The sequence below is a fragment of the Armigeres subalbatus genome, chromosome 3, assembly GCF_024139115.2.
Source record: "Armigeres subalbatus isolate Guangzhou_Male chromosome 3, GZ_Asu_2, whole genome shotgun sequence".
Classification (NCBI taxonomy): Eukaryota; Metazoa; Arthropoda; class Insecta; order Diptera; family Culicidae; genus Armigeres; species Armigeres subalbatus.
Window position 1 is genome coordinate 292926013 of NC_085141.1, and position 27092 is coordinate 292953104.

General features: G+C 38.9%; 1 protein-coding gene across 12 annotated transcripts in view; it reads left to right on the plus strand.

Annotated features, from left to right (window-relative positions):
* LOC134224841 (probable phospholipid-transporting ATPase IA) overlaps positions 1-27092 on the plus strand; it is a 370136-nt gene that overhangs the window by 102481 nt on the left and 240563 nt on the right. For 4 of the 12 annotated variants that reach the window (XM_062704450.1, XM_062704452.1, XM_062704451.1 and 1 more), the window contains exon 1: positions 2261-3015. The exons of 3 other annotated variants lie outside the window; for them this stretch is intronic. In XM_062704450.1, the coding sequence (XP_062560434.1) occupies positions 2385-3015 (631 nt within the window). In that variant the 5' untranslated portion in view covers positions 2261-2384. Of the gene's footprint in view, positions 1-2238; positions 3016-27092 lie in introns of those variants that run through there. 5 more of the 12 variants (XR_009983082.1, XM_062704449.1, XM_062704454.1 and 2 more) reach the window with 3 other exon arrangements.

Below are 27092 nucleotides of genomic sequence, written 5' to 3' on the forward strand. Positions count from 1 at the left end.
TTGATATTTTGTTCCGCAGCCCTTCATACATTGTGCTGGTTGTGTCAATTGGGATTTATTGATCGCATTACATATTATGTACAATATAAATTTTATTGTGTAATAGGAAATACACAATTATCAAAACTTTATCAATGAATTTTGATTGAAATTGTAATATGTCCGCCATTACGCATTTTTGTCCGAGATACCCCCTAGGGGCAGCGAAGGTACCCCCAGAGGTACATGTACCCCAGGTTGAGAACCGCTGCTATAGCGCATGCCAAATATTTCCACATAATAGGTATTACATATCTTGACAGGAATCTCTGGGATATTGATTGTATATATCACAAAGAACAATGGCTCCGTAAAGTGTTATACACGCCTGACCCTATCAAATAAACGAAATTGAAAAAAAAGGAATCTCTGGGTCTGTAGAGAAGAATTTTGATTGATACCGAATCGGCCATTCGGTATCATTCGAAGTTCATTAACACGGGGATTGGTCTAGCGGGTACCAGAGTCAAAAGAAAGCCCTACTAATTTCCTTTGAGGAAAGTGGAGGTCACTTGCACTTTGATAGAGGTGTCGTCTCCGCCTTTTGAGGGTTCATCATTCAATCCTGCCCTCTAAAATGTTTTTAAGTGAATATTATACTAAATACTACTAATCAATTAAGAAATGTATATTTCAAAACTCTAGATGGTAGTCCGGTAATGTGCAACATTATCTGTTGACGATGACGGTTGATTAATGAGTTGTTGTGCTTCGCGAGATCTATTTGTTAATTTTTTTTAGGATTTTTGAGATTTATTTAGATGAGGGCAATTAAATGCTAATTTGATAACGCAGATGCTTCAGCTAGTAATAAATAATATGGGTGCAAAATATTAAACATGAAGAAAAAATTGCTTTTCATAATTAAGGAATGTGCTATAAACAGCTGGGTAATTATTCATAATGCAGCTCGTACGTATCGTATTGATTACCGAGAGTACCAACTGGAACTAAAGTCATAAAAGATAAACTTCTTCGTGTTGGCGACTATACCTACCTAATTATATTAATTCATGCTACATTTAATTCGTTCGACATACGTTTGACCCTGTCCCGGGGAATCGCCTGCATCCGCATAATATAACTAGAAACAGCAACACAACACCACAACTTTATTCAGCCGAACTCGACGCGCCTCCAGCACACAAAAAAAACATTGGCTGGAGCGACAAGGAAGTACGGTCGTGGGGGGAAACTCCTGGAGGTCACTATTGGGGCTACCGCCACTAAAACGTGGTTTGGCATAAAAATACATTACCCTCCCCCTGCTCGAGTTATGTGTTCGTGTGACACATTGCTATTGCTTTTGTCGCTTTTTCTCTCTCGATACCAGCCGGGTACCAACAATTGTATCCCTATGGCTGCCTGTCGTTGCGGATGTAGATTGAAAATTTAATTTGTAAATGCCAAAAAATATACCGCACCGAATGTGCAGGCAGCAGAGGTGGTGTTCCCACTGTTAATGTTTTCCGACCACATCCGAACAACCGCTGGAATTCGTGCAAATCGTGTCACATTGTGCTGGTTAGAATGTAATCATTTCCAACACCTGTTTGTAAGATAGAGACTCGTTGGGCTTGTTGTGGAGGAAGTTTATTTTTGTGGAAACGAGAATAAACAAAAGAGTTTATTCCTACGCGTTTCATATGAACCAATTATTTAATGGTATCAATATCACTCAGTAAATTCTGAAACATGAAACTGTATATTGGGCTATTTGCCATACAGACAGTTGAACATCAATATCAGTTCTTTAATGGACAGTCATCCGAATAAAAGAGAAAGATTGCACTAGGGAGCCACAACAAATATAACGTTAGATTAGGTTTGATAAGAAAAATATTAAAATAGGCACCGAATTGTATCCCCAGGATAATTTTGTGCTGGCAAATTTAGCTTTGAAATCAGTTTTATTGCAAATTTATTAATCTTTAAGTGGTTTTCAAAAAACATCAAAATTCAGGTCCCTCCCTTGTTAAATATCAGTCTCAATTGAATTTCATGCCAAAAACAGTCAATGCCATAATGCATATTCAGCAAGTGCAAGTACTTTCGCGTAACTAAACAGCTTTCTCCGTTATACCTTATTTAACAAAAGTCAATCTATATGTTAAAAAATCAAAAAATAATGTGATGAAATGTGCATTTAATGAAGGCCCATGGAGAAATGTGAAAGCACAAATATATATGTCAATGTTATTTACCGCCTTGCCTGGGATCCAGTTCTTGTGAATCAGTTCAAAAGCGGGAAGTTCGGCCTACAACAATCGCCATGAAAACCAGTGCCATATTCGTCTAGTCAAATAAAATATCGGGAAACCCTCCCGAAGTAACACGCAGGAAAAATGAAGAAAAGTGTAAACAGTTTGTCCCCGATCTCGCCGCTACCCAATACACCACCCCCGGTACGGACTTCCCCGGGTGGCTCAACCACCCCCAGGCTGTCCCCTTCCGGGTCGGCGTTCCTCTCCAACTCGGCTTCGCGCCCAACGTTGAGTATCAACAACTCCAGCAACCGGTGCAGCAGCCTGCTGGACGCGGAAGACATCACCCCGATCACCTCCCCGCTGCCAAACATCCTCTGTCCCCAGGAAATCTACACCATCTTCAGCCGGACGGATGACCCGGATGCCAGCTCGACCAACCTGCAGCAGTCGGAAGCGTCCCGACTGTCGGCGAACAATCACCGGAACTCGCTGTTCCTTGCCAACAGTACCAGTAATCAGAATGCCAACAACAGCCACAACTATAGCAGTAATAACAATCCAAGTGCCAGCAGTAAGTCCCGATCGCGGCGGTCGTCCGTGCTGTCGCAAAACTATCGCAGCGATCGATCGGCGTCGGCTTCGATGAAGTCGCACAGTTCGTCCGTCGGGCGGAAACGCAGCTCGACGCACATTGAGATGAACGCCAGCGTGGAGCGACCGCGGTGCCTCAAATCGTCGTTTCTTCGCCGGAAGTGCAAGGAGTATGCAGGTAGGTTACGCAAGTGGATCGATAGTCAACTTTTTGTTTTTTTTTGCATATGATGACTCCCAAAACGCATTTTTTATGGAAGGCCAGGAGACTCATTCAAATTATACATCACTCGACTCATGTCGATGAATTAGAGTTATGCAAGTACTGTCTATGACCGCAAATTTGTCACATATAAATAAGAAACCTTAGCAGTTTTGATCAGCACAATTCCGGGTAAATACGTATTCCAATTGTTTTAATTTACGCGAAAGTTGTTCAGAGTTTTTGCGGAAATTTGTTATGTATTCTCACCCAAAAATTTCCTGAAGTTTCGCCACTTTGAATTCCCGCCACAACGATTCACCGGGATGTTACGGAATATTTAAAAGAATTTCCACGGGCAATTACCCCGAATTTCCACAGGAAATATTTTCCGAATTTCCACAGGAAATATTTTCTGAATTTCCACAGGAAATTGTTCCAATTTTCCATGTGAAACTCTAAGGAATTTCTGTTAGGAATTCCTTTAAAGTTCCTTGAAATATTCTTCCTATTTTGCAGGGACTTTGCAGACTCATTGTCTACTTGTGGAGTCAAGTACGAGACACTAATGGCGGCCTTACTGTTGAGGTCGAAATACGTATCTATCAAAGGTACAATAAAGTAGTGGAATTAAATGGAATAGCACAAACTCGTCTTATGACAATTTTTTGGAGTTCTCATATTCTAGTGTCTTCGTATACTGCCACACAATTGGAACAGATTTTATTGGAATAGAGAGACAGAAACGAAAATTTGCGGGATGTATGCTTTGTAGTTATGATAGCTCAAAATTAATTAGCAAACACAAACATTTATTTTGTATCCACAATTTAAGTTTTAACGGTAGCTTAGCGATTCGATTGAATTTTAGCAGATCATTCGTCAAAACTTTTTTTCCGCACGCCAAATTGAGTTCCATTTACTTGATTAGCTCTGATTTTTGGCAAAAATTAGTATTTTATTTGTATGCGGGAAGGTGTTTCGAACCATCACTGAAACATTTCTTGTCTTCAAAAACCTCCACATGCCAAATTTGGTTCCGTTTGCTTAATTGGTTCCTGAGTTATGCAGAAATATGTGTTTTATTCGTATGGGAGCCTCCCCCTTTTAGAGCGGGGAGGGGTCTCAAACCATATTATTAACGTTTCTAGTCTTCAAGAACCTTCACATGCCAAGCTTAGTTCTATATGCTTGATTGGTTGTAGGACAAAAGGTCGAAGGTCAAAAGGTCGAAGGTCAAAAGGTCGAAAGGACGAAAAGTCGAAGAGTTAAAAGATCGACACAAAAAAAATCTGAGTCAAAAGGTCGAAAGTCAAAAGGTGAGATGGGATAAATGGTCTAAATTACAAAAAATGAGGCATAACGTCGAGTGTTAATCAACCATTCTTTTGCAGAGGTGAACCAGCCAAGGGAAGAAAAGAAGAAAAAAATATTCTTTTGTGCTTTTATGTTTTACCTGATAATATTTGATTATTGATTTTTTCCTTCTTTAGGCCATAGGCTGTTCTTCCGGGTTTCGAATATTTATATTTATTTGTGTTTCACCTGAAAACATTTCATTCTACAATTTATTCTTTGTTCAAACATAGGATATTTCTTCATTATCTTTTCACTGAAATTGCCTACATTTTTTGTTGTACATTGTTGGGGAGAAAATCGGAGGTAATCACCTTCACACTTAATTTATTTTAACGGGCTCGGTAGACGAATTACCGATTTCTCAACAGCTGAGCTCTCGGTAGTCCGCTCAGTAAAAAAGCTCAATATTTTACCGAGTCCTCGGTTTGCTTTTCAGATGGTGAAATGTCAAACATTACTGATAAGATCTGTAAAAACTACAGAGCGCTCAGTAAAAATATACTGAAGAATCTGTAAAAAGAATACAGACCTCGGTTATGAATATTACCAGGAAAAATGTATTTTAATATTTGTTTTCCTTTTTGATAAAAAGAATTAAAAACCCAGATTAATCCACCTAGCGGCGATGGTGCCTTTCTCGCGCTAAAAGGTAATAAATGTAGCCTTTACGATTACACCTCGATGATGTACAAGAAAGGCAAAACAGTTACACCGTCTAATATTATGATAGAAAATTTACACTAGTAGACGACAGATGGCGCTGCCAAAAGTTTCTCGAATTCCCTATGTTCGAATTTTGACTTTCGGACAATTTCATAGTACACTGAAAACCAAAACTACCCAAAAGTGGGTTGTTTGCACTCAAAACCGTGGTTTGGGCCAATAACCCAAATTTGAGTAAAATGACTTTTCTGGCACTAGGTAGTTTGCCTTTAATCCCATGTAAATAATTTACCCAAAGCTGAGTTTAATTCATCCAAAGCGAACCTTAATCAACCCAAAATAGAGAATATTGAATTTACTCAAAATTGGGTTATTGGGCTGAGCAACTTGGTGAGGTGTTTGCATCTTGCTCTAGTTTTGATAGCAATCATGGGAAAGAAAGGGAAAACTACCCAATTTTGGGTAAATTTTTTCTGCGATATTCTCATCAGTGCGTATATTGAACTCAAAGTTTGGGTTGATTTATCTGTCCGTGTACTATGAAACTGAACGAAGAGCATACTTACGCCTAAATGCGCGCAACACGAGCATCTTTATAGCACGATGAAACTCGTAATGGGAGCAAGCCACGGATAAACTTCAAAAATATTCATAGATGCAAGGCATTTTTCATAACACATTATTGTTCTATGTGATTATGTCTCATCACTATTTTAATATTATCTATTTTTTGCAATTCGCAATTATTATGAAATTCAATAGTGATCAACAGCGTTTTAGTTTCTGTCGGATGCAACTTGTTGCAAGAAAATCGGTTAAGAGTTTCTATGTGAAAATTTGGCTAATGTTTTTTATGGCATTTTGTGCACACACACACACACATACACACGGACAGACAGACATTTGTTCAGCTCATCGAGCTGAGTCGAATGGTATATAATACTATGGGTCTCCGAGACTTCTATCATAAGTTCGAATTTGGAGTGAAATGATAGCCTTTCGGTACAACTTAGTTGTACGAGAAAGGCAAAAACGTTTTTGATCGAAATGTGTTTATTTATTTTCAAGAATGGTAGATGTAGATATACATCGTATAGAAACAAATTCGACCGAGCCGGTTACAAAAACATCTTTAATGTATACAGGATTTGAGAGTTGGGCCATAGAGTTTATGCCAAATCCTGCCGCTACCAATGCACACTGGTTCAGAAGTCTCCAAAACGTGCGTTTTTTAGTTTTCGACCTGAAAACTAGATTTTAGAGTCATGATGTCTTCAGAAGAGTTGAAGGATGTTTCTTGGGCTTTCTTTTGATAAGAAAATATCAATGATCTATCCACCTTGAAGGGCGGTATGGAATAAAAAAATTACGCAGATGTACAAAAGCAGTGGTTGTTCTCTGCAATGTTATAAAGAATGTGAATTGGAACATCTTTTCTGAAGACACAATATTGGACAAACGGTTTTGTAAGGAATTAGAGCACGTTTTGTATGAATGAACTCCAAAAATCATATTTTGAGCATAACTTTTTTGGAAATGATTTTAGCACTATGGTTTATTCTAGAAAGTTGTGCATAATGACAAAAAACATGTTTGTCTAGAAGACTACTTTGATCTATCTTGAAACCTGTCAAAGTTATTAAGGAATCTTTAGAAAAAATAGTCAATTTTCACATCAACACACCATGAAAAGCGGCAAGAGGCGGCAAGCCAAACAGTCACCATCTGAAAGATTCGGTTTTAAGCTACCGAATGCACAATGTTTTGTTTTGTTCCGTCGTGTTCCACTATTGTTTTGAATCAACTTAAAATAGTCCTTAAGGCAACAACTGTCATTTTTTATTTTTTCACGCATGCTGCGACGCAGCAAAGCTGAATCAACAAAAATGACAGTTGTCCACCGCCTCCGTATCGAGTGGTGTGCCCCCGAAAACGCGAGCACTTTGAAACTTGGATTCTGTCAGGAGTGACCTTAATGTACGTTTTTCAGTACAACTGTTACGTAAACAATTAAAAAGTGGCTAACATGATTAGTTATTTATTGCATGGTTACAATCTCGACAAATGACAGCCACGTCTTAAATGTGGCTATTTCGTCTTGATGGAGATTGTTACTATGCAATAAATAACCAATCATGTTAGCCACTTTTTAATTGTTTACATAACAGTTGTACTGAAAAACGTACATTAAGGACTATTTTAAGTTGATTCAAAACAATAGCGGAGCACGACGGAACAAAACAAAACATTGTGCATTCGGTAGCTTAAAACCGAATCTTTCAGATGGTGACTGTTTGGCTTGCCGCCTCTTGCCGCTTTTCATGGTGTGTTAATGTGAAAATTGACTATTTTTTCTAAAGATTCCTTAATAACTTTGACAGGTTTCAAGATAGGTCAAAGTAGTCTTCTAGACAAACATGTTTTTTGTCATTATGCACAACTTTCTAGAATAAACCATAGTGCTAAAATCATTTCCAAAAAGTTATGCTCAAAATATGATTTTTGGTGTTCATTCATACAAAACGTGCTCTAATTCCTTACAAAACCGTTTGTCCAATATTGTGTCTTCAGAAAAGATGTTCCAATTCACATTCTTTATAACATTGCAGAGAACAACCACTGCTTTTGTACATCTGCGTAAATTTTTTATTCCATACCGCCCTTCAAGGTGGATAGATCATTGATATTTTCTTATCAAAAGAAAACTCAAGAAATATCCTTCAACTCTTCTGAAGACATCATGATTCTAAAATGTAGTTTTCAGGTCGAAAACTAAAAAACGCACGTTTTGGGGGCTTCTGACCCAGTGTGAATGCCGTTCCGTTCCATTACGTTCGGTGTGGGTGGTCCAGCAGATACAACGGTGAACATCAGAGCAAGTGGATAGATCAAAAGGAAGATCATCTGCAGAACTCCCGTTGACTGCTTGATTGGTCTACTTACCGAATTATTCTCAAGAAAATAGTATTTGTTTGATTAAAACCACATTAAACCTCGTGCACAAAGTAACAGTTTAAAACCTAGAAAAGTTTCAATATACAATATGGCGTCACATCAAAGTGTCATGTGAGTCCTGAACGGACCTCGGTAAAAGTATAACCGAAAGGTCAGCAAAGCCTATTTTTTTACTGTTTGCTCGGTATTTTGTTTTGGCAACTACAAACAGAGTTTGTTGAACTGAGCAACTCGGTTATCTATTTTACCGATGTTCTGTAAATTTCATTACATTGCTGAGAGGTTGGTATAATTTATAACAAAAATCAGTAAACTTTTAAAAATTAACTGACCTCTCGGTTCATTTTCATGTTTACCGGATAAAACCAGTAAAAAAAATACCGAGGTGAAATTATCGATTTAGGTGTGTTCGTTATAACTTGAATCACGTACAATATGAAAAGAAGGAACAAAGTTAATATCCTACATTATGGATAACAGTCCGTCATTTATAGCGTACCGGATTTTTATACGTAATGTAGGCAATTACCATTGATAAGATTTTTGTACCGAATAATTTAATCAACGTTTGTAATAATGTTGATATGAAGGTATCAACTTCGGTTATAATTGTGTAACGGCTAGTGGCATTTTTGTTGTAATTTTTGTAATTTTAACATCTAATCAACCAAATTAATAACACATTTTGTTACCATATTTTTCCTGAAATACACAGGATTCTGTTTTTACACGATTTTTTTTTTCGCTCGTATTTTTGATCGTGTGACTTTAATTTACGACCAAACTCTTCGCAACATTTTTCAAAAAATTCAGAATAAATCAAAGAAAAATCACATGATAATAATATGCGATAAACATTTAGGATGAGTGAAAAATTGAGAAAATGTAAATCGTGTTAAAACAGAATCCAGTGTAAATAACTCCCCTTGGAATAATTTTGTTCTGTAATATTGATCGGGTTGCCGAATCAATATTTTAGTCAAAGTGTTGCCTACCTTTATTTACTTTAATTGTAATTCCTGAAACTAATTCTTCACTTATTTTCATAAAAAATAATCGTTTGAAATATATCATTCCTGGTGATAAGTCTTCTAATGACAGTAATTTTATTTTTGTGTGCAAAAGACGATACATTTTAACTGGAGTAAAATTTGTTTTAAGGAAAATATATTTCATTTATTTTTATTATTAGAAACCTTTAAGGTACACTCTAAAGTAGGGAAGGGTATATTATTACCCAAATTAGCGTTAGGTAATTTGTGAAGAGACCCTTATTGGGGGAGACAGTCTGCAGGGGATGAGCTCCCTGGGGGCCGCTCCAAAACGCGGAGGGTTACTACCCCGAACAAGGGTAGTGGGGCTGGGAAGCTGAACCCCGGTCAGGTACCTCCAAAACCGGGGGAGGAAGGACCTGGAAAGGTCCGTCCACTCAGGCAAGACGGTGGTAAGGGGTTACGGCAGGCTGAAAGTTCTCAGCCGCACCAGACCAGGGAAATAGAGGGGAATGACGCCTCCTGGACCCTGGTCAAGAACAAAAGGAAACCGAAGACGTCAAGGGCCGAAAAGAAGGCCCAGGCGAATGAGGGTAGCAAGAAGTCTAGGGTAGGCGCCAATCGCTCCAGGGGCGATGCCCTAGTCATCACGGCGGACGAGGCTAAATACTCGGATGTTTTGAAGGCGATGAGAAGTGACGTCAAGCTCGGTGAACTCGGCGCCGACGTACGTCGAATAAGACGTACCCGGATGGGCGAGATGATACTCGAGCTGAAGCGGGGCGGTTCGCAAAAGGGCGCCGCCTACAAGAAGTTGGCGGAGGAGGTCCTAGGCGAGACGGTCAAGGTGAGGGCACTCACGACGGAGGTGAATCTAAGGGTTAAAGACCTGGACGAGATCACTGAAGTCGAAGAGCTCGTCACGGCACTGCGGCGACAGTGTGAAGTGGAGACGCCCACCGCAGCCGTTCGGCTACGGAAAGGTCCGGCAGGGACGCAGGTAGCATTGGTTCGGCTATCTGCAGCGGACGCGGGAGCGTCAAGGTGGGATGGTCGGTGTGCCCTGTGGGCATAAACGAGCAACCCGAAGTTTGCTTCAAGTGCCTGGAACCGGGACACAAGCAATGGGACTGCAAAGGCCCTGACAGAAGCAATCTCTGCCGACGCTGCGGATTGGAGGGACATAAGGCACAATGCTGCACGAACCCTCCCAATTGTTTGATTTGTTCCAGCAAAGCTGTGAACAGCAAGCACCCCATGGGGGGCTCGATGTGCCCGGCGTTTAAGCGTGCTGCAAAATCAAAGTGCAGGTAAAGCAGCTGGCTTGCTCGGCTTCGCCCGAGTGTTTGGTGTGCGCAGGTTTAAAGGAAACGGCGGAACACGTGTTGTTCGTGTGCTCACGTTTTCGCGCAATGCGTGACCACATGCTTGCCACATGTGGTCTGGACACTACCCCGGACAACCTAGTTCGGAGGATGTGTAAAGACGAAGTTGGCTGGAACGCCGTTTTATCGGCTATCGCCCAAATCATCTCGGAGCTACACAGAAGGTGGCGCGTGGACTCAAGGATGGCTAGTTCAGGCGCAAATAAGAGGTGGTCCAAGGGATCGGAGTCGGCTTCATGGGTCATACCGGTGGTCATGCTCTATGGTCGAACTCGATCCTTTTATCGAACAAGTGGCCGCGCGAAGAACAACATGGTATCGTCGCTTTCGCGGCGTCGGTCAACCGGGCGGGTTCCGAGCCCGGGGACGGAAAGGGGTCCTCGTCAAGGCTGGGGCAGGCGTAGGCCTCGCGTCGGCAAGTCCCTCTGTGAGCTGGCGAATAGGCCCTATCGCAGAAAGGTCAATTTGGGGTGCACGCGGCATCATCATTCTTGATACCAGTCGTGCAGAGGGAAGCAGGCGCGAAGTCGACCCTGCCCACCTTCCGAGGACATAGGGCGTGGTAAGGCCACCTGGAAAGCCGGCAATGCGCTGGCACGATACCATGGTGTTCTTCTAAAAAAGCGAGTCACGATGTTCGATGCTGCAAGGACACGCAGCTAACCTCGAGGGTGCGTCATGCACTGGCCCCCCTTTGAAGCATTACTTTCTGGTTGTACCGAAGGGACGATGGGCTTGGCGGCAATGGAAACGGTTTAGCTGGTCGGGGATGCAGCCCTGCCTCCCTCATTGGAGGTGGCCCCTAACCCAGCACTTCCTGGTCAACCCAGGATGTCTGTTGAGCAGATTCCCCCTCCATTGTTTAGGAAAAAAAAAAAAAAAAAAAAAAGCCCTCCCCCTAGTAGACTTTTGTAGAGTTTTCCGAAACCCCTCCCCCCTTGAAGTCTACGTATACTTTTCCAAATGTTACAAAACATCATATTTCATTGAAAAAATATGGAATCAACCATGGTTTAAGCAATTCAACTATTCAAATCCATTTCAGTATGAAAACATCACAATAAAATTCAAATTTAAAACATAAAAAAATCAAACTGAACAAAGTGGAACAAAACAGAAATCAATTTAAAGCAAAATCAAATTTAATCCTCTGCACACAGCTCCTGAAACCAATTCAATTACAGTTGGATTCGATTCCTCCTAGAGGTGTGCGCCATCGCCGACGGAACTTTTGCATTGGCGCGTCATTGTTTAAAATATGTCACGCATTCGACCTATAATTCTCCACGACGGGTTGGATTTGTAGAAAACCCAAAAAATTGAGTTGAAATTTCAGCATACCAATAAGCTTATCATGAAAATTTCGTAAAGTTTCTTGATTGATAACCGTTATAATTTCTCGGCAAGACTACAAAGAACTCTCCGTGAAAATTTCGATGCTTTTCTTAAAAAGTCCATGCAATATCCCGTTGTATAATCAAGCGTTGAAATCCCAAGAAATAACTTCTAAATTTAAAATGTTTTCTCTTTAAAATGTGGAGTAGTTTTTTTTTTAATTTAAAATTAAAATTATGTCCCGAGGTAATTTTAAGTTTGAACGGACATTCCGAAAAAAAACTTGGGAACTTCCCAGCAAATCACCAGGGGACATTCTGAAGGGTTTCTCGCGTAAATTTCGAAGGATTTCCCTTACAAGTTGCAAAGAATGTCTTTTAGAAATTCCAAAAACTTGGATATTCCAGAATGCTTCCTTAGTAAATTCCAAAGAATTTTCCGTTGAAGTACGACATAATTTACTGTGAAAATTCTAAAGAAACACTTGTAGTTTCCAAAGAAGTTCTTGCTAAGAATTATCCTTTGATATTTTTTTAGAAATTTTTAATTCAGATTTCAAAAAGTGTTTGATGTCGATCAATTATATAAACTTCAATGCTTGTTCAAATCTGGTTAAAAATTAATTCTGAACTAGAAAAAAAATTAAAATTTTTAAAAAAGTGATATTTATGAAATCTCGAATTCATTTTTTTTTTTGCCTAAAATACATATCGCTTTTTTATCGGGGGGCCCTCCTTAGCCGTGTGGTAAGACGCGCGGCTACAAAGCAAGACCATGCTGAGGGTGGCTGGGTTCGATTCCCGGTGCCGGTCTATGCAATTTTCGGATTGGAAATTGTCTCGACTTCCCTGGGCATAAAAGTATCATCGTGTTAGCCTCATGATATACGAATGCAAAAATGGTAACTTGGCTTAGAAACCTCGCAGTTAATAACTGTGGAAGTGCTTAGTGAACACTAAGCTGCGAGGCGGCAATGTCCCAGTGGGGGATGTAATGCCAATGAAGAAGAAGAAGAAGAAGAAGACATATCGCTTTTAGAAAGCAAAATAGTGATTTTCAGCGAATTTTAGGTGTTAGAGGGTTAAGTAAGCTTTTAAGAATAGCGTCTGTTTAAAATATAAGGCATTACAGCCCATGATTAATAGAATAAAACCTTCAAATTCTTTTTTCGACCTTTGTCATTGTGACGTCTTGTTTTTTCGGCCTTTTGTCCTTTCGACCTTTTGCCCTTAGATCTTTTGGTCTTTTGGCCTTTTGTCCTCCGATCTTTTGTCCTTTCGACCTTTTGTCCTTTCAAATTTTTGACACAGATTGGCTTGATTAGCTCTCGAGTAGTGCAGAAATGTGTGTTTCATTTGTAAGGAGCCCCCAGGAGAGTTTTCAAATCATTTCAGAAAGATTTGTCTTCAAAAACCTACCCAAGTTTGGTTCTATTTGCTTGATTAGTTCTCGAGCTCTTCAGAAATTAGTATTTTATTTGTTTGGAAGCCCCCCTCCCTCCCTTCTAGTGCGGGGAGGAATCTCGAACCATCATATAAACATTTGTCTTCAAAAACCTCCACATGCCAATCTTAGTTTCATTTGCTTGATTAATGCTCGAGGCAGGCAGAGAAGTCTCCCTTCTAGATCTGGAGGGGTCCCGAACCATCGAACCAATTTTTTTGAGTATATAACCTTTGGCAAGATCGCAATACCCTGCATACAAATTTTCACGCCAATTGGTTCAGTAATTTCCGAGTCTAGAAGGGTCAGTCAGACAGAAATTCATTGTTATGTATTTAGAGTGGAGCATCATGGTTATTTCGAAACCATAATAATTCCATTTTTTTACGGAAAATTGTTACGAATCTCCACGGGAAACATTTCATATTCAGGCCAAGGATATTTTCTATGATACCCTTGAAAATGGTCAACATTGTTTTGCGCCACTCATTCGATTAAACCCAGGATGATTAAAAATATTAGAGAAAAATCAAAATAATAAAAATCAAGATAATTCAGTTTTGACGATGACAGTGATGGATACATGGATGGATGATTTTCATACATTTATTTTAACTACGTCTCTAAGATAGTTTGCACGCGATTATTTGTATAAATTTGGTTTATTATTGTATGGCACTACATACATTTAAGAAGCACCCATTTGGACTGTTTTTAGATTTTTTTTCAGGCTTGGACTTCGACTCGGACTTTTTTCAGAATGTCCATTATTTTATGGCACCGATGTCTTCAAAAGAATTAATAATCATTTAGGCCGTTAAAAACATTTTTTTAAATGTGTCTATTGCTCTTCCAGTGGTTATTGCTCAAGTGTGTAGAAAAAAAATTAAAATGAACAAAATCAAAAACTAACCGAATAGAAATTTCTGAAAGTTTTATATTACTTGAGGAGGCAAAACAAACCAGCGAGGGGTAAACTATTTTTGATAATTTATCAACCTTTCCCTTTAAAATCCGTACATGCAAAATTCATTCTTAAAATTCGAGTTTTTATCCGATTATAACTAAATTCTCATTATTTCGCCTTTACATATGAATGCGCGAACCTTGGCCGTAACCATAGCCATAAGGTTTTGCTTTCTTCATTACATCTACATTCTTCACGACTTAAGGACGCTTCAGAAGGTGCTCCTTCTGGTATTTTTCTATCGGGCTATCTAAATATAAATGATTATTCTTTTCTGAAAAAATATCGTACATCGCCAATAAAAAAAATCATAATTTCATTTCTCCTACATCAAATTCTCCACTATCAAAAACAGTAAGAATATTTTCAGTTTAACGTATTGTTCAACAGAAATATCGATTTTGGAGGTGTGGCATCTCACCCGGATTAACCCTTACTACTCTAGCACGTCCTTTGTGTATTGGCATGATGTCTAATCCAGAACCTCGTCGGAACCTTTAAGAGAGGGAAAAGACCCTTTTAAAAACTCTTTCTGCAACGATTTCCGCAAGAACAAATCGCTTGGCAAATCAATAACTTTCTTTGCAAACTTCGACATCTTCTGTGTCCGGAGGTTCTCGGGAACATCAAACTTATCCTTGGCAGTCACATACAGGTTTCCTGGAATCTGGTTGAAGTCCGTCTTCACATATGTCTCGTCATCCATTACGCAGTAGTGTGGTTTCGTTATCTCCTGGTCGTACAATTCCGGGCATGACTTATTGCGATCGTATTCTGTTTCTCATGACATCCGCTCAACTACTGCATCGTTTATTTCGTAATATCTGGGACACCGAAACTTTCCCGGTCGACTGGATGCAAGGTATCTTAGTTAGGTGCCCAAAAGGGTGACCTGACTGTATGCGATAACTGGCGAGGCATTATGTTGCTGTGTACCGTTCTCAAAGTTCTGTGCAAAATTATCCTAGCCCGGATTTAGGAGAAGATCGATGCGACTCTCCGGCGGCAGCAAGCCGGATTCCGTGCCAGAAGATCCTGTGTGGACCATATTGTCACGCTCCGCATAATTCTGGAGCAGGTCAACGAGTTCCAAGAGTCCCTTTACTTGGTATTCATTGACTACGAAAAAGCTTTCGACCGTCTCAATCACGAGAATATGTGAGGCGCCCTGAGACGCAAGGGGGTTCCTGAGAAAATCATCGGCCTCATCGAGGCACAGTACGAGGCCTTTTCGTGTAGAGTGCTGCACAATGGGGTCCTGTCTGACCCTATCCGGGTCGTAGCTGGTGTGAGGCAGGGATGTATTCTATCACCGTTACTGTTCCTCATCGTAATCGATGAGATTCTGGTAGATGCGATTGACCGTGAACCAAACCGCGGGCTGTTATGGCAGCCTATAACCATGGAGCACCTAAACGACTTCGAATTGGCTGATGACGTTGCACTCCTCGCGCAACGGCGCTCTGATATGCAGAGTAAGCTCAACGACCTTGCCGAGCGCTCCTCCTCGGCAGGTTTAGTCATCAACGTCAACAAAACCAAATCGTTGGATGTAAACACGGTGACCCCTTCCAGTTTCACAGTAGCCGGGCAACCAGTGGAGAATGTTGAAAGCTTCCAATATCTTGGTAGCCAAATGGCGTCAGACGGCGGTACCAAGATCGACATAGGCGCACGGATCAAGAAAGCAAGGGCTGCCTTTGCGAGTTTTAGAAATATCTGGAAAAACAGGCAGATAAGTGAGCACACCAAAATACGAATTTTCAACTCTAATGTGAAATCTGTGCTGTTATACGCTAGCGAAACATGGTGTGTATCAATGGAGAACACTCAACGGCTGCAGGTGTTCATTAACAGATGCCTGCGGTATATAATTCGGGCCTGGTGGCCTCACAACTGGATCTCAAACAACGAGCTCCCTCTTCGTCGTCACCAGAGGCCGATAGCAACAGAAATTCGGGATCGGAAGTGGGGATGGGTCGGCCACACTCTACGTAGGGGCGGAAACGAAATCTGTAAACAAGCATAAGACTGGAACCCAGCGGGACATCGCAGCAGAGGCAGACCCAGAGGCTCATGGCGGCGAAGCCTCAATAAAGAAATAAAAGAAGTCGACCGAAATCTAACCTGACAACAGGTTAAAGCGATAGCCGGGCAACGTGCAGGATGGAGATCTTTCAAGTCGGCCCTTTGCACCACCAGAGGTGTACAGGATCCATAAGATTCTGTTTCTCGTTACGGTTTGGGGACTGCTGAACCTTTTCTGGTTATGGTTTGGGGAAATCTGAACCTTAAACGTAGTGCAGCACGAGTTTTGGTATCTATGTATGAAAGTCTTCCTCACATGCAACTTTTTAGCAACATCTTGAACTGAGGTGTTCGGTTTCCGTTTAAAGGCCTCAAGCACGCGTTTCTGGTCGTTCGCGTTGACCTGATAGCTTTTTTTCGGATCTTCGCTTCCGAATGCCAATATTGCTCCTATTGTAAATGTTATAGCTCAGCTCATATTATAGCTCAGAATAGTCCGGCCTGTATGCATCAATAATGAACATTACCTTCATTATACCTCTATATGTATATACATTTATTCTGTGCAATTCTCGAATTCCGGCACACATTAATTCCCGCTCGCAATTAACCCTATTCCCAGCTACGATGTACAAACACCGGTGCGTTTCCAGGTCACTGATTACCTGTCAACACTTCATGTCCCATGCCATGTCTGTCGCCATATATCCACTAGGGATCGATCCATTTTCCGTAACATTAATCACCGCCACAGAAGATACACAATTAAACGTACACCCAGCTGATGAAATAATTGCACAACTCGTGCTAGACTCATGCCGTGCGTATATTAATTCTACAAATGTAAGCTGAATTATGATAATCTCTACTATTTCGACCTGTGTGGGGAATACAGTTACTAGACTGATTCAGCTTTATTTGGAAATAAAAGTGGGCCTTTTCTACTAGATAACCCAAGATGCTAATAACAAAAAAAAAATAAACTCGTGTTAACAACAACTATAGCTTTTCTCGCATCTTCTTCTTCTTATTGGCATTACATCCTCACAGTGGGACAGAGCCGCCTCGCAGCTTAGTGTTCATTAAGCACTTCCACAGTTATTAACTGCGAGGTTTCTAAGCCAGGTTACCATTTTTGCATTCGTATATCATGAGGCTAGCACGATGATACCTTTATGCCCAGGGAAGTCGAGACAATTTCCAATCCGAAAATTGCGTAGACCGGCACCGGGAATCGAACCCAGCCACCGTCAGCATAATTTATAGCAATTGTTTCTATGTGGTTTTTATAGTTTATTTGATGTTTATTTACATATTCTTTTTATTTTACAAATATTCCGTATTACTCGTTTTTTTCTGCTTATATTTTTAAATAAAAGTAATAATACCCATTTTGGCTGTAAAGCAGCTAGCATTTGGTTCTCAGTTATACTGTGAGTTAACTGCTTTCTCCGTAGTACCGTCTTGGTATAACCGCGCATCGGTTTTTTCATTATTCATATATCTATAAAAAAAAACAATGTGCTTTTAGTGGGGGATCTGTTCTATTTTCAATCTAGTGTTCAAAAAATAAAACATAAATATTGGCGGCGTGAGAGCCGAATTAGTGTCAAATGACATAAATGTCATGACATTCCGTGGCATTTTTTTAAATTTCGCTCCCATGGCTTAGACTTTGTATTTAGAACAATGAATATTTAGAACATTAAATGTTAAATGCTAAAACAATAAAAATTGTTCTGAAAAAAGTTATTAGCAAATTAGTAATTGCAATCCTATGACATTGTTTTGACATTTCCTTTCACTGCACACATCTATCAAAAATAACATAATTAGCATATTTCAAGCGATTTATTTCCGAGTTCTATTATGTGCACGATAAATAGGATTATGAGGACCAATGTTTGAAATTTTAAAATAGTCTGTTGAATGGTTGAACAATGGTTGAATTGTCTCTTCTGCAGACTAGTGCAATTGTTGGATCCTTTGCCATCTCGATTACCTGAAAATTTGATTAGCAACAGCAAAACCAGAAGTTCTGTTGGAATGTTCCTGTGTTTTCATATACATAGGTATATGTCCTCTTCGTATTCTCATGATGCCACTAAATCATTTCTGCACAGAGGTACATCATTTCAACTAGCGGTAGTGCTGTCCGATGAAAGCATAAGCCTTATTCTGGATTGTTACCCAGGTGAAGGTGCGAGCGATGACTATATTTTGTTCTCCATTACAAGGTGTTATATGGATTAATTTATATTAGTGATTATACTGGAATTGAATGAATTATGTATATTCTTATCACTAGTTTTCAATAATTTATGTGCCACCTATTTTTTTCTGGCATGAAATTTCGGTTTTCCACCAAAGGATCAAATGAGTGAACTGTACCTATAGACCTGTGCACCTGTTCACTCACCTGATGGATTTTGACATTTGAGCGGGTCGTCTTCTCGAACAAAAGTTCATTTTGCGTTCATTATGCGACCCGCTCAAACGTCATAATTTCTTGGGGGAGTTCATTTTGCGTTAGTCTATAGGGACATAAGCTTGCGCCTCAATGTACCTTGTCCCAGGTCACGAAACTTCAGCCACCATGAATGAATGAATTTTTTATTGCTTTTCTCCGATTCGTTCGATTGCCTGCACCTGCACTGATAATCATTAGGTCAAAACGACCGGTATATAGACTCGATTTTTGATCTTCTCACTTCCGTACCATCATCGTGCAAAATTAATCACACCTGGCGTTCAGCTGATATTAGTTCTTTCCTATATTCGGTTTTCATTTTCAGCGGGTTTTCAAGCCATTTCGAGGCAGGGGCTACTACATGGTAATGAATATGTTGGGTGTTAGAATACTTTTTGGTGTAGTAGCCAATACATGTCACAGGTAGGTACCACATATTTTTTCGACGAATTTTCGTGCTTACGAGGAAATTCACTTATGATCCCTTTCGCCATAGAAATTACTAACGGTTAACTTCTGCATGTTTTTCGCTTATCGAAATCATTGGTACCGTCGTTCGGGGTGACATTGGGCCTAGGGGGTAAGATTGGGCCAAAAACGAAAAATGTTTCAACTCCTAATATCTCAGAAACTGTTACGAATTTTGATGAAAACTTCAAATAGTTCGAAAATATATTAAAATTCACGTCTACGAAATCACAAAACAAATTCCAAGGATCAATTGTGCTCGTACCATAATGCTTGGAATTTGAATGTAAAACTATTGATCGAATGATCCCGTATTAAAATAGTATCAGTAATGCCCCACAAATCTATTACATAACTAAATTTTAGATCGATGGATACCTGGTGATCATGTTACGATAATCTGTTTGTTGTTTTATCGAATTTTATGAATATTTATTTAGCATTCTTGCTTTTTCGTAGCAACAAGCAATGCATTCTAAAAAGGGGTGAGATTGGGCCAAGCCTTTGGTTGATTTGCCATACATAGTTGGTAAAAGCCGTAATGTAGGCAATTATTTTTATTGAACGATTGAATCGTTGCATCGTCACCGCTGAACTTTATTGTATGTGGCCCAATGTCACCCCCTGTGAGGGGTGAGAATGGGAAAATTTAAAACAACATATAACTATAAAGAATTTCTCTCATTTATTATTTTTTCCCCACACAGTGGTAAATTTAGTGTTCAAGCTTGTACCTAACTAATTACAACTTGATTCCAATATTAACTACTAGAGCCTTGTAACATTTACTTAGAGCATACCACATTTTGGCCCAATGACACCCCCGTAGACGGTACATTACTGGTAGCTTGAGGAAACAGCCGAAGCATTTTAGCTTTCTTTCTGTTTATCTGTAATGAGTATGAATGGACAGAGGATAATGGAGCCGCATAATTCATTGTATGAATGTGTCACGAATACATTTTCGCTATTCATATTCTACCTAATATCCTAGGATTCGCAGTATTGGATCAATTTTTGCTATAAGGCGTGGCCGTTATGCTTCAATATTGCAAGAAGCAGGGAAATTATAGACGACCAATCGCAATACTTTCACTTTTTGTAGACCGAATCGTTGTCATTTGAGATTCTGAATTCGAACCTTGCAAAATATGTTTAAAATTTTGACAATTAAAAAAGGGGGGGGGGGTGGTTGTTCAATACAAAAATTGTATTAAAATCTCACAATTCAGTATGAGTTCAATGCTGTATAGTATTTTTTTTGTATTAAAACCTTGGAAATTTAAGTGGAAGTTACCATCATTGTTATCAGTTTTGTTTGATCAATGTTCTTCTGAATTTCTTCGAAAACTTGGTTTTTGAAAAAGGCATTTTTACAAATGGTGTTTCTAGTGCTACTGGAGTATAGTTTGCATTTTAACACAGTGTTCATATGAGCATATCTCCAGTTATTAATAAAAGGCTTTCTTAGCTTGCTGTTGTATATTGTACTTATGTGGCAAGCACAGTTTGTCCTGCAGCCAAGCACGTTTACTACTCGAAGACATCTTCAATCGAAACTGAAAATTGATTTCGCTTCGGCATTTCAATGCCTACGGCATTCTTATGCCTACGGCATTCTTATGCCTACGGCATTCTTATGCCTACGACCTAACTAAACATTAACATTAAATTGCAAATAAATATTTATTCATGGGTGGAAGAGTCACTGAGGGAAGGGATTGGGGAAGAAGAGAATTTTTCAGTCCTCATGTGTCACTGTTTAAATAAGTTACAACTACTAACTGCTACTGGCTGTATTTTAAGTACATTGAAAGTTTTATGACGTCAGCAGAACTATGACAACGATGCCCCAAGTGTTTCAAGTTGTCGTCAACTTTACGAAACTTCCAAACCCAAAAGGAAGCACTTACATATTAAGACGCTAAGTTAATTATTAATGATTAATGTAACTATGTTTCAAAATGATCTTCAATTTGAACCTGCTAACTTCCATTTGAACCTGAACCGCAGTTCGTAATAAAGTGTGACATGTCCGTGGAGAAAAATGTCACGATTAGTAATGCATAAATTCTCAACACGCCGACAACCACGAAGAAAAATGTGTTTGAACATAATTACCGGTTGTCACGTAACATGACCCTGCCTTGGCTAACATCAACCGTCTTAGCGTCATCATGGTGGAATCTAATTTCCACGTCTCGGTCACCAACAGCGGGAATGGTGCGGTGCTAATGGAACAGAAACTAACCTACCGTAGTGGTGAGTGGGATGTTTGTTGCTAACTAAAATGTGTTGTTTTGATTATTTCTATTCTCGTTCGACGAGAAAACGTGAATGCATTACATGGCTCCGAGCAACCGAAAAAGGCTACCGTTTTGAGATCATCAATAAACCTGAGTTCATTAGAGTCTTGTTCAATGTCGATCAAGTTTAGTTATAAACAAAAATCAAATTAGAGGTGGAACGAACTAAGCATTTAACACCTATCATTAGATAGCGGTTGGAAAATTTACAACACATCTGATCTAATGTACCAATGGAAAATTCTTCTAGATGTACTCACCCACCTCTGGAGGCCATTCGTTTATTCGGTCGCCGCATCAAATTACGATTGAACGATGTTATACTGATACTAATACAAATTGTACGAATGTTAAAAAATGTATCATTTTCAGTGATTTATTACAGTTGGACACAGTTATCGTCTAAATATGAATATACATGGATACCCGACCAGGAAGGCAAAACAAGATTATAACATAATTGTAACATCATCAGTTATTTATAACAACCGTTATATAATTCTGGCGCTTAGTTTCATAGGGGCGTAACTGTATTGATTGATTTCTTTTCGTCGATGTTTTCATTTTATTATTGTAGCGAATTGCGCTAGTTTGTCGATGATTTAATGGTTTTGTGCGATAAAGGATGGATATATCTTGCACCAGAATCGATAATCACGGTTGTAGCTTTTGAAGCAATTGAGTTATTAACAAAATATAAAATCGATTAAGAGGAATCGATCAATACAGTTACGCTCCTATGGAACTAAGCGCGAGAATTATCACATTTTTCTAAGCAAAATTATAACAGAATTAGTTATGTTTCATTGTTTTGCTAGAAAATTTAGTTATTTTAACAACATACTGAACCAAGTTTATAACAGCTTATGTTAGAAAAACTGTTGAACTCAGTAACACAATATGATATAAATTTGTTTTTCTTTCCTGATTGGGTATATTATCATTAAGGATCATCCCTTTTGCTTGGGGTTGAATGGATGATTTGTCTTATGAATCAAGCTTTTGAGCATTGGACAAACTTAATTATTATTGATTTATTGGCATTTATCGGAGAGTACAACATCTAAAGCTTAAAGTAAAGAGGAAGCGCAACAATGAAGAACAGTATGGACAGGTGTCGCTTGTCTAACGTCCACCCAGGAACGGCTTGGGTAGTAGCACAAAACAGATAGGCATGATAGAACAAACTGCATTTTTCAATGTAGGCTCTTTGTGTATCATCAATCGACGAACGGCACTCCCGTATATCCAAGGTGAAAGAAAGAGACATCGAAGCATGCGATGCTGCTCTGTCTTATGCACGTTGTTCAGTAAAGTTTGACTTCCACCGCTAGGATCGCTAGCGTTTCAAAATCATGGAAGGACCACATTCCATGTCGAAGATGCCAATATGTTATGTGGTAGTAGCATGGTCCTGGGTGAACGTTAGGCAAAATAACAGCGATTTCAACAATGCTGTTCTTATAACTGGCCCTCTGCTAAAATTTCAATTTCTGTTCGCTTCCTTTTTACTTCGAGCTTTAGATGTTGTACTCACTGATAAATGCCGATAAATCAATAATGATTGAGTCATGTAAGGTGATCAAAAAACTTTCCCAATTGGACAAACTTGTTTATAAAGACTGATCATTTTACAAAAGAAGATACTTTTACGCGGCAATAAAAACCGACGCATTACTCAATTTAAAAGGAATTTGTCTCATCGAGTATGATAATACACAAATAAACAACTGACACTTTTTGTAAGTTGCAAAACAGGCTGTATCCAGCCTTCCATGCTCGCCATAATGGCGGATGCTATCTCGGTAAGCGAAGAAAAATCGTTACTAATGACAGCCCAAGGTTTGTTATTTTCTGTCAACAAGAAGTCTGTGCATGACAAAGCGGTTTATTTTTATCATTCAAAATAAGATTTGAATATATTTTAATTAATATGTTATTTCTTTTCAGAAAAAGACGGTCGTTCTAATAAATATTGTTACCTCCAAGATGTTTTTTCTATATGATGCGAAAGTCAATGATTAGTTATACCGGCAAACTATTCTATGGAGAAGTTCAGTACACCAAGGTTTCAAGTACTGTTGCTCGGTATTTGAGCATGAATGGAAAAGTACCATGGATTAGTATCTGATAAAATGAAAAATTCATCTGATAGAAAAATGGGATTCCCTCTGCTTGATGCTTCGAAATCATCACATCGCATTCTGCTGCTTAGTGGAAATTTCATCGATGTACTACACGGACATCTTCAAGTACCCATTATATGGGTTTCATGTACCCATTATTAGATTCAGTTCTGAAATGTCAAACAATGGGTATTTTTTTAAATGCAAATAATGAGTATTTAAACATCATATTGAAGTTCTTCGCTTCCTGACAATAATGGGTAAATTATACGCTTCATTTCACAAACAAATGTAAACACCAGTTTCGCTCCGTTTCAACGCTTCGGTTGTTTAATTTCCTTGTTAAGTTACCTTTAATGGTCAGAAAAACAATAAAAGGTAAGATTAATTGAATTAATAGGTTTTTTTTTATTTAAACTTTATCAAAATGCGCAGCTCCACTGACTTTCAATCGTTTTCTTGTTCCAGAAACCACTATGAAGATGGGGGAGATTTCGGATGATGGCGACTTAATTGGCCCAACTTTTGTGCTGTTTCTATTCATCGAAGGTATGGCCTGGTGCAGGATGAGACACCGTGAGATAGCCCCGAAAATTCATTACATGTTTCTTCGCTGGACAAAGGGATTTCGCAATATCCGCAAGAGAATGCCGGATGTTAGCAAAAGTGCAAAATGTCCCGTGAAAACATCTCGAACATTACTATCTATGTTTATGCATGTTCAATTTATGTTTTTATGTATGTTTAATTAATCGAAGATAATAAAATTCATGTTGAGTTTTTTTTTATTTAAATATATTGATCGATTTTCATTGTATTTGAAACATAACCTCAAACCCAAAACAAAAACAATTTAATGGGACTTTTCTACCCATTTTATCAATAAAAAGTAGGTGTGAAAATTACCCTATTTCTGAAGTTTCGTTAGCGTACTCATTAATGGGTAAATCGAGTTTACTCATTAAATGAGTTATGCCGCTTTTCTTCAAAATGGGTACGAAAATACCCATTAATGGGTACTTGAAGATGTCCGTGTATAGGCTTTCATGCTATTCTTTTTCTAATAAACTGCAAATTCACGGATTAAAAAAAACAAATGCAACTAATAAACGAAAATGTTTTTTTTTGCAAAATATTTCTTATTTTCGTCAAAAAATGCTGAAACTATCATTTCAAGATCAGTCGACCACCGTTGACGTTAACGATAATGCCAATCTTCTCCCGTATCAACCAGCATTCAAATGTAAATAAGAAAACGCTCACTGGAAAAAGTCTATATAGACATTAGAGTGGGGCGCAGTTGTATGGAAAAACGCAAACTTCGTCCGATCAAGTCAGATCAAGGTTTTTCTGAATCGTTTTGGGACCCCAATCAACTGTGCAAAATATGGGCTCGATTGGTTGCAACCTCGCATGCCGCATCGCGTTTTAAATTTACATGGAGATTAGTATGGGAAAACGAACTTTTTTACATTTTTACTCTTAGCGGCTTCAATTTATCATCAATCACGTGACTCAATACGTTAGCATCTAGTCTGGAAGATGCCGAAAGACTTTGCCGAAGAAGGTACGTAGCTGAAAAGTCTACAAAAAATGTTATTACGTTTCGAAAATTGATTGTGTAAACCATATGCAAGAAATCAATGTTTCTGCCAGCACTACCGGACAACCTATGGTTCTCGAAGGGCAAAACCCATCTTCCTTCTCGTCGGATTTTTTTCTTTGTGAAATGATTCCGGATAGCTCCCATTAGCTCTAAAGCCCTATAAGATCAATTATTTTGAAATACCACTCAAGTTAAATTATTGGTCTACGTAGTACGGCAGTGCTGGCAGAATAAACGATTTTTTGCATATGGTTTGAACACTCAATGTTCTAAGCGTTATAACTTTTTTCGTGGACGTTCCTGCAACGTGCCTTCTTCAGCAAAGTTTTTCGGCATCCTTTGAGTTATACTTTAACGCAATGTGCCACTTGGTTTACGATGAACTGAAGCCTCTAGTAGTAGAAATGCAAAAATATACGTTCTCCCATACTAATTTCCATACAAACTTCAAACGCGATGCGGAAAGCGAGGAAGCAACCAACCGGTCCCAAATTCTGCACAGTTGTTCAGGACCCAGAATGGCTTCGAAAAACCATTGATTTGAAAAAATGACCATGACGCCTCACTCTAATAGACATCCTAGTTTTTCGTTGACTTCATTGACACGCATATTCGAATGTTACCTTTAACAAAAATGGAATGTGAAACGGAACCGATGAACATATGAATGAAGTTGTTACTGCTGCATCTACAGAACTATAGTACAGTAGAATGCGTATCAGAACTCAGAACAGATCTTGTTGAATATACCAGTCGTGAGTAAATTTAGTGTTTGGCCACATCACGATTCGATAAATTCCGCGGCAAGTTTTCTTGTTGACAGAAAATAATAAACTTTGGGTTGTTATTGGTAGCGAAAGACATCAACGCTTACTAAGACGAAAATTTCAGTTCAGTGTCGGGAAGCAGTTTACGTCAAAAGTTTTGTAGCATCCGCCATTATGGCGAGCGTGGAAAGCTGGATTTAACAGAATGTAGCGTATCGATAAAGATAGTTGATTTTTTTGTTGGAAAGTGTACCGGTTTTCGCCACCTTAGTGCCTAATTTGGCCAACACTGAAAATGCATATTTCCCAAAAAATGTCGATCAGTTTCAACAGCGAAGAAAGAAAAGGGATATATCTCCTGTTAGAGCTAATGAAACCCTCGAAAACTTACTTTTGGAGTAATGCGAGGAACTGGCCACATGGCCAAAACTGGAACAGTTACCCTACGTAAATTGCAAAGCTTACGAAAAAATCCAAAACCAGTGTTTATTAAATTATCAAAACGTTCTGCTACCTTGGTCGGTAAAAAGGTGAATACACCAAATTGCCATGAATTGCGTCCAGTCGAGCGATACTGGGCAATTATCAAGCGGAGTCATTTACGGAAACATGGTCGAGGAATACAATCTGTTGATATGTTCAAAAAATGTAATGCGCTCAGAGGTAATTTACAACAATGATCACTCATCTGAGCTTATTATTTTTTATTTATTCAGACTAAGGCCGAAGTGGCGAAAAAAGACGAAAAAATACAATTTTATTTTATTTTTATTTTATTATACATATTATCTTGGCCATTTGTTTTTATTTTGGTGGTATTAAAACATGACGTCCAAATCAGTTGCCATCGGTTTTGTAAGTCAATTTAGCCTAATAATCGGGAAAATGCAATGACTCGTACTAGCTGACAGGCGCATTTTAAACTTAGTTCCTCTACATGTTCCAAATAGGTTACTGCAACTTATGTGTGACTTGATTCATTCAGATTAAGCTCCTTCAAACAAATACGCTTGAATTGTGCCGCTTGGTATTGGACACATGTTGTCAGAAGAATTCCCAGCAGGAAAAATAACTCAATAATCCTAATTCTTTTATTGGTACCTTACTCTGTTATGAACTTGCCTTGCATAAGAGGTAAAATACCAAACGAGTAGTACCAAAAAAATAATATGCAACATATTTC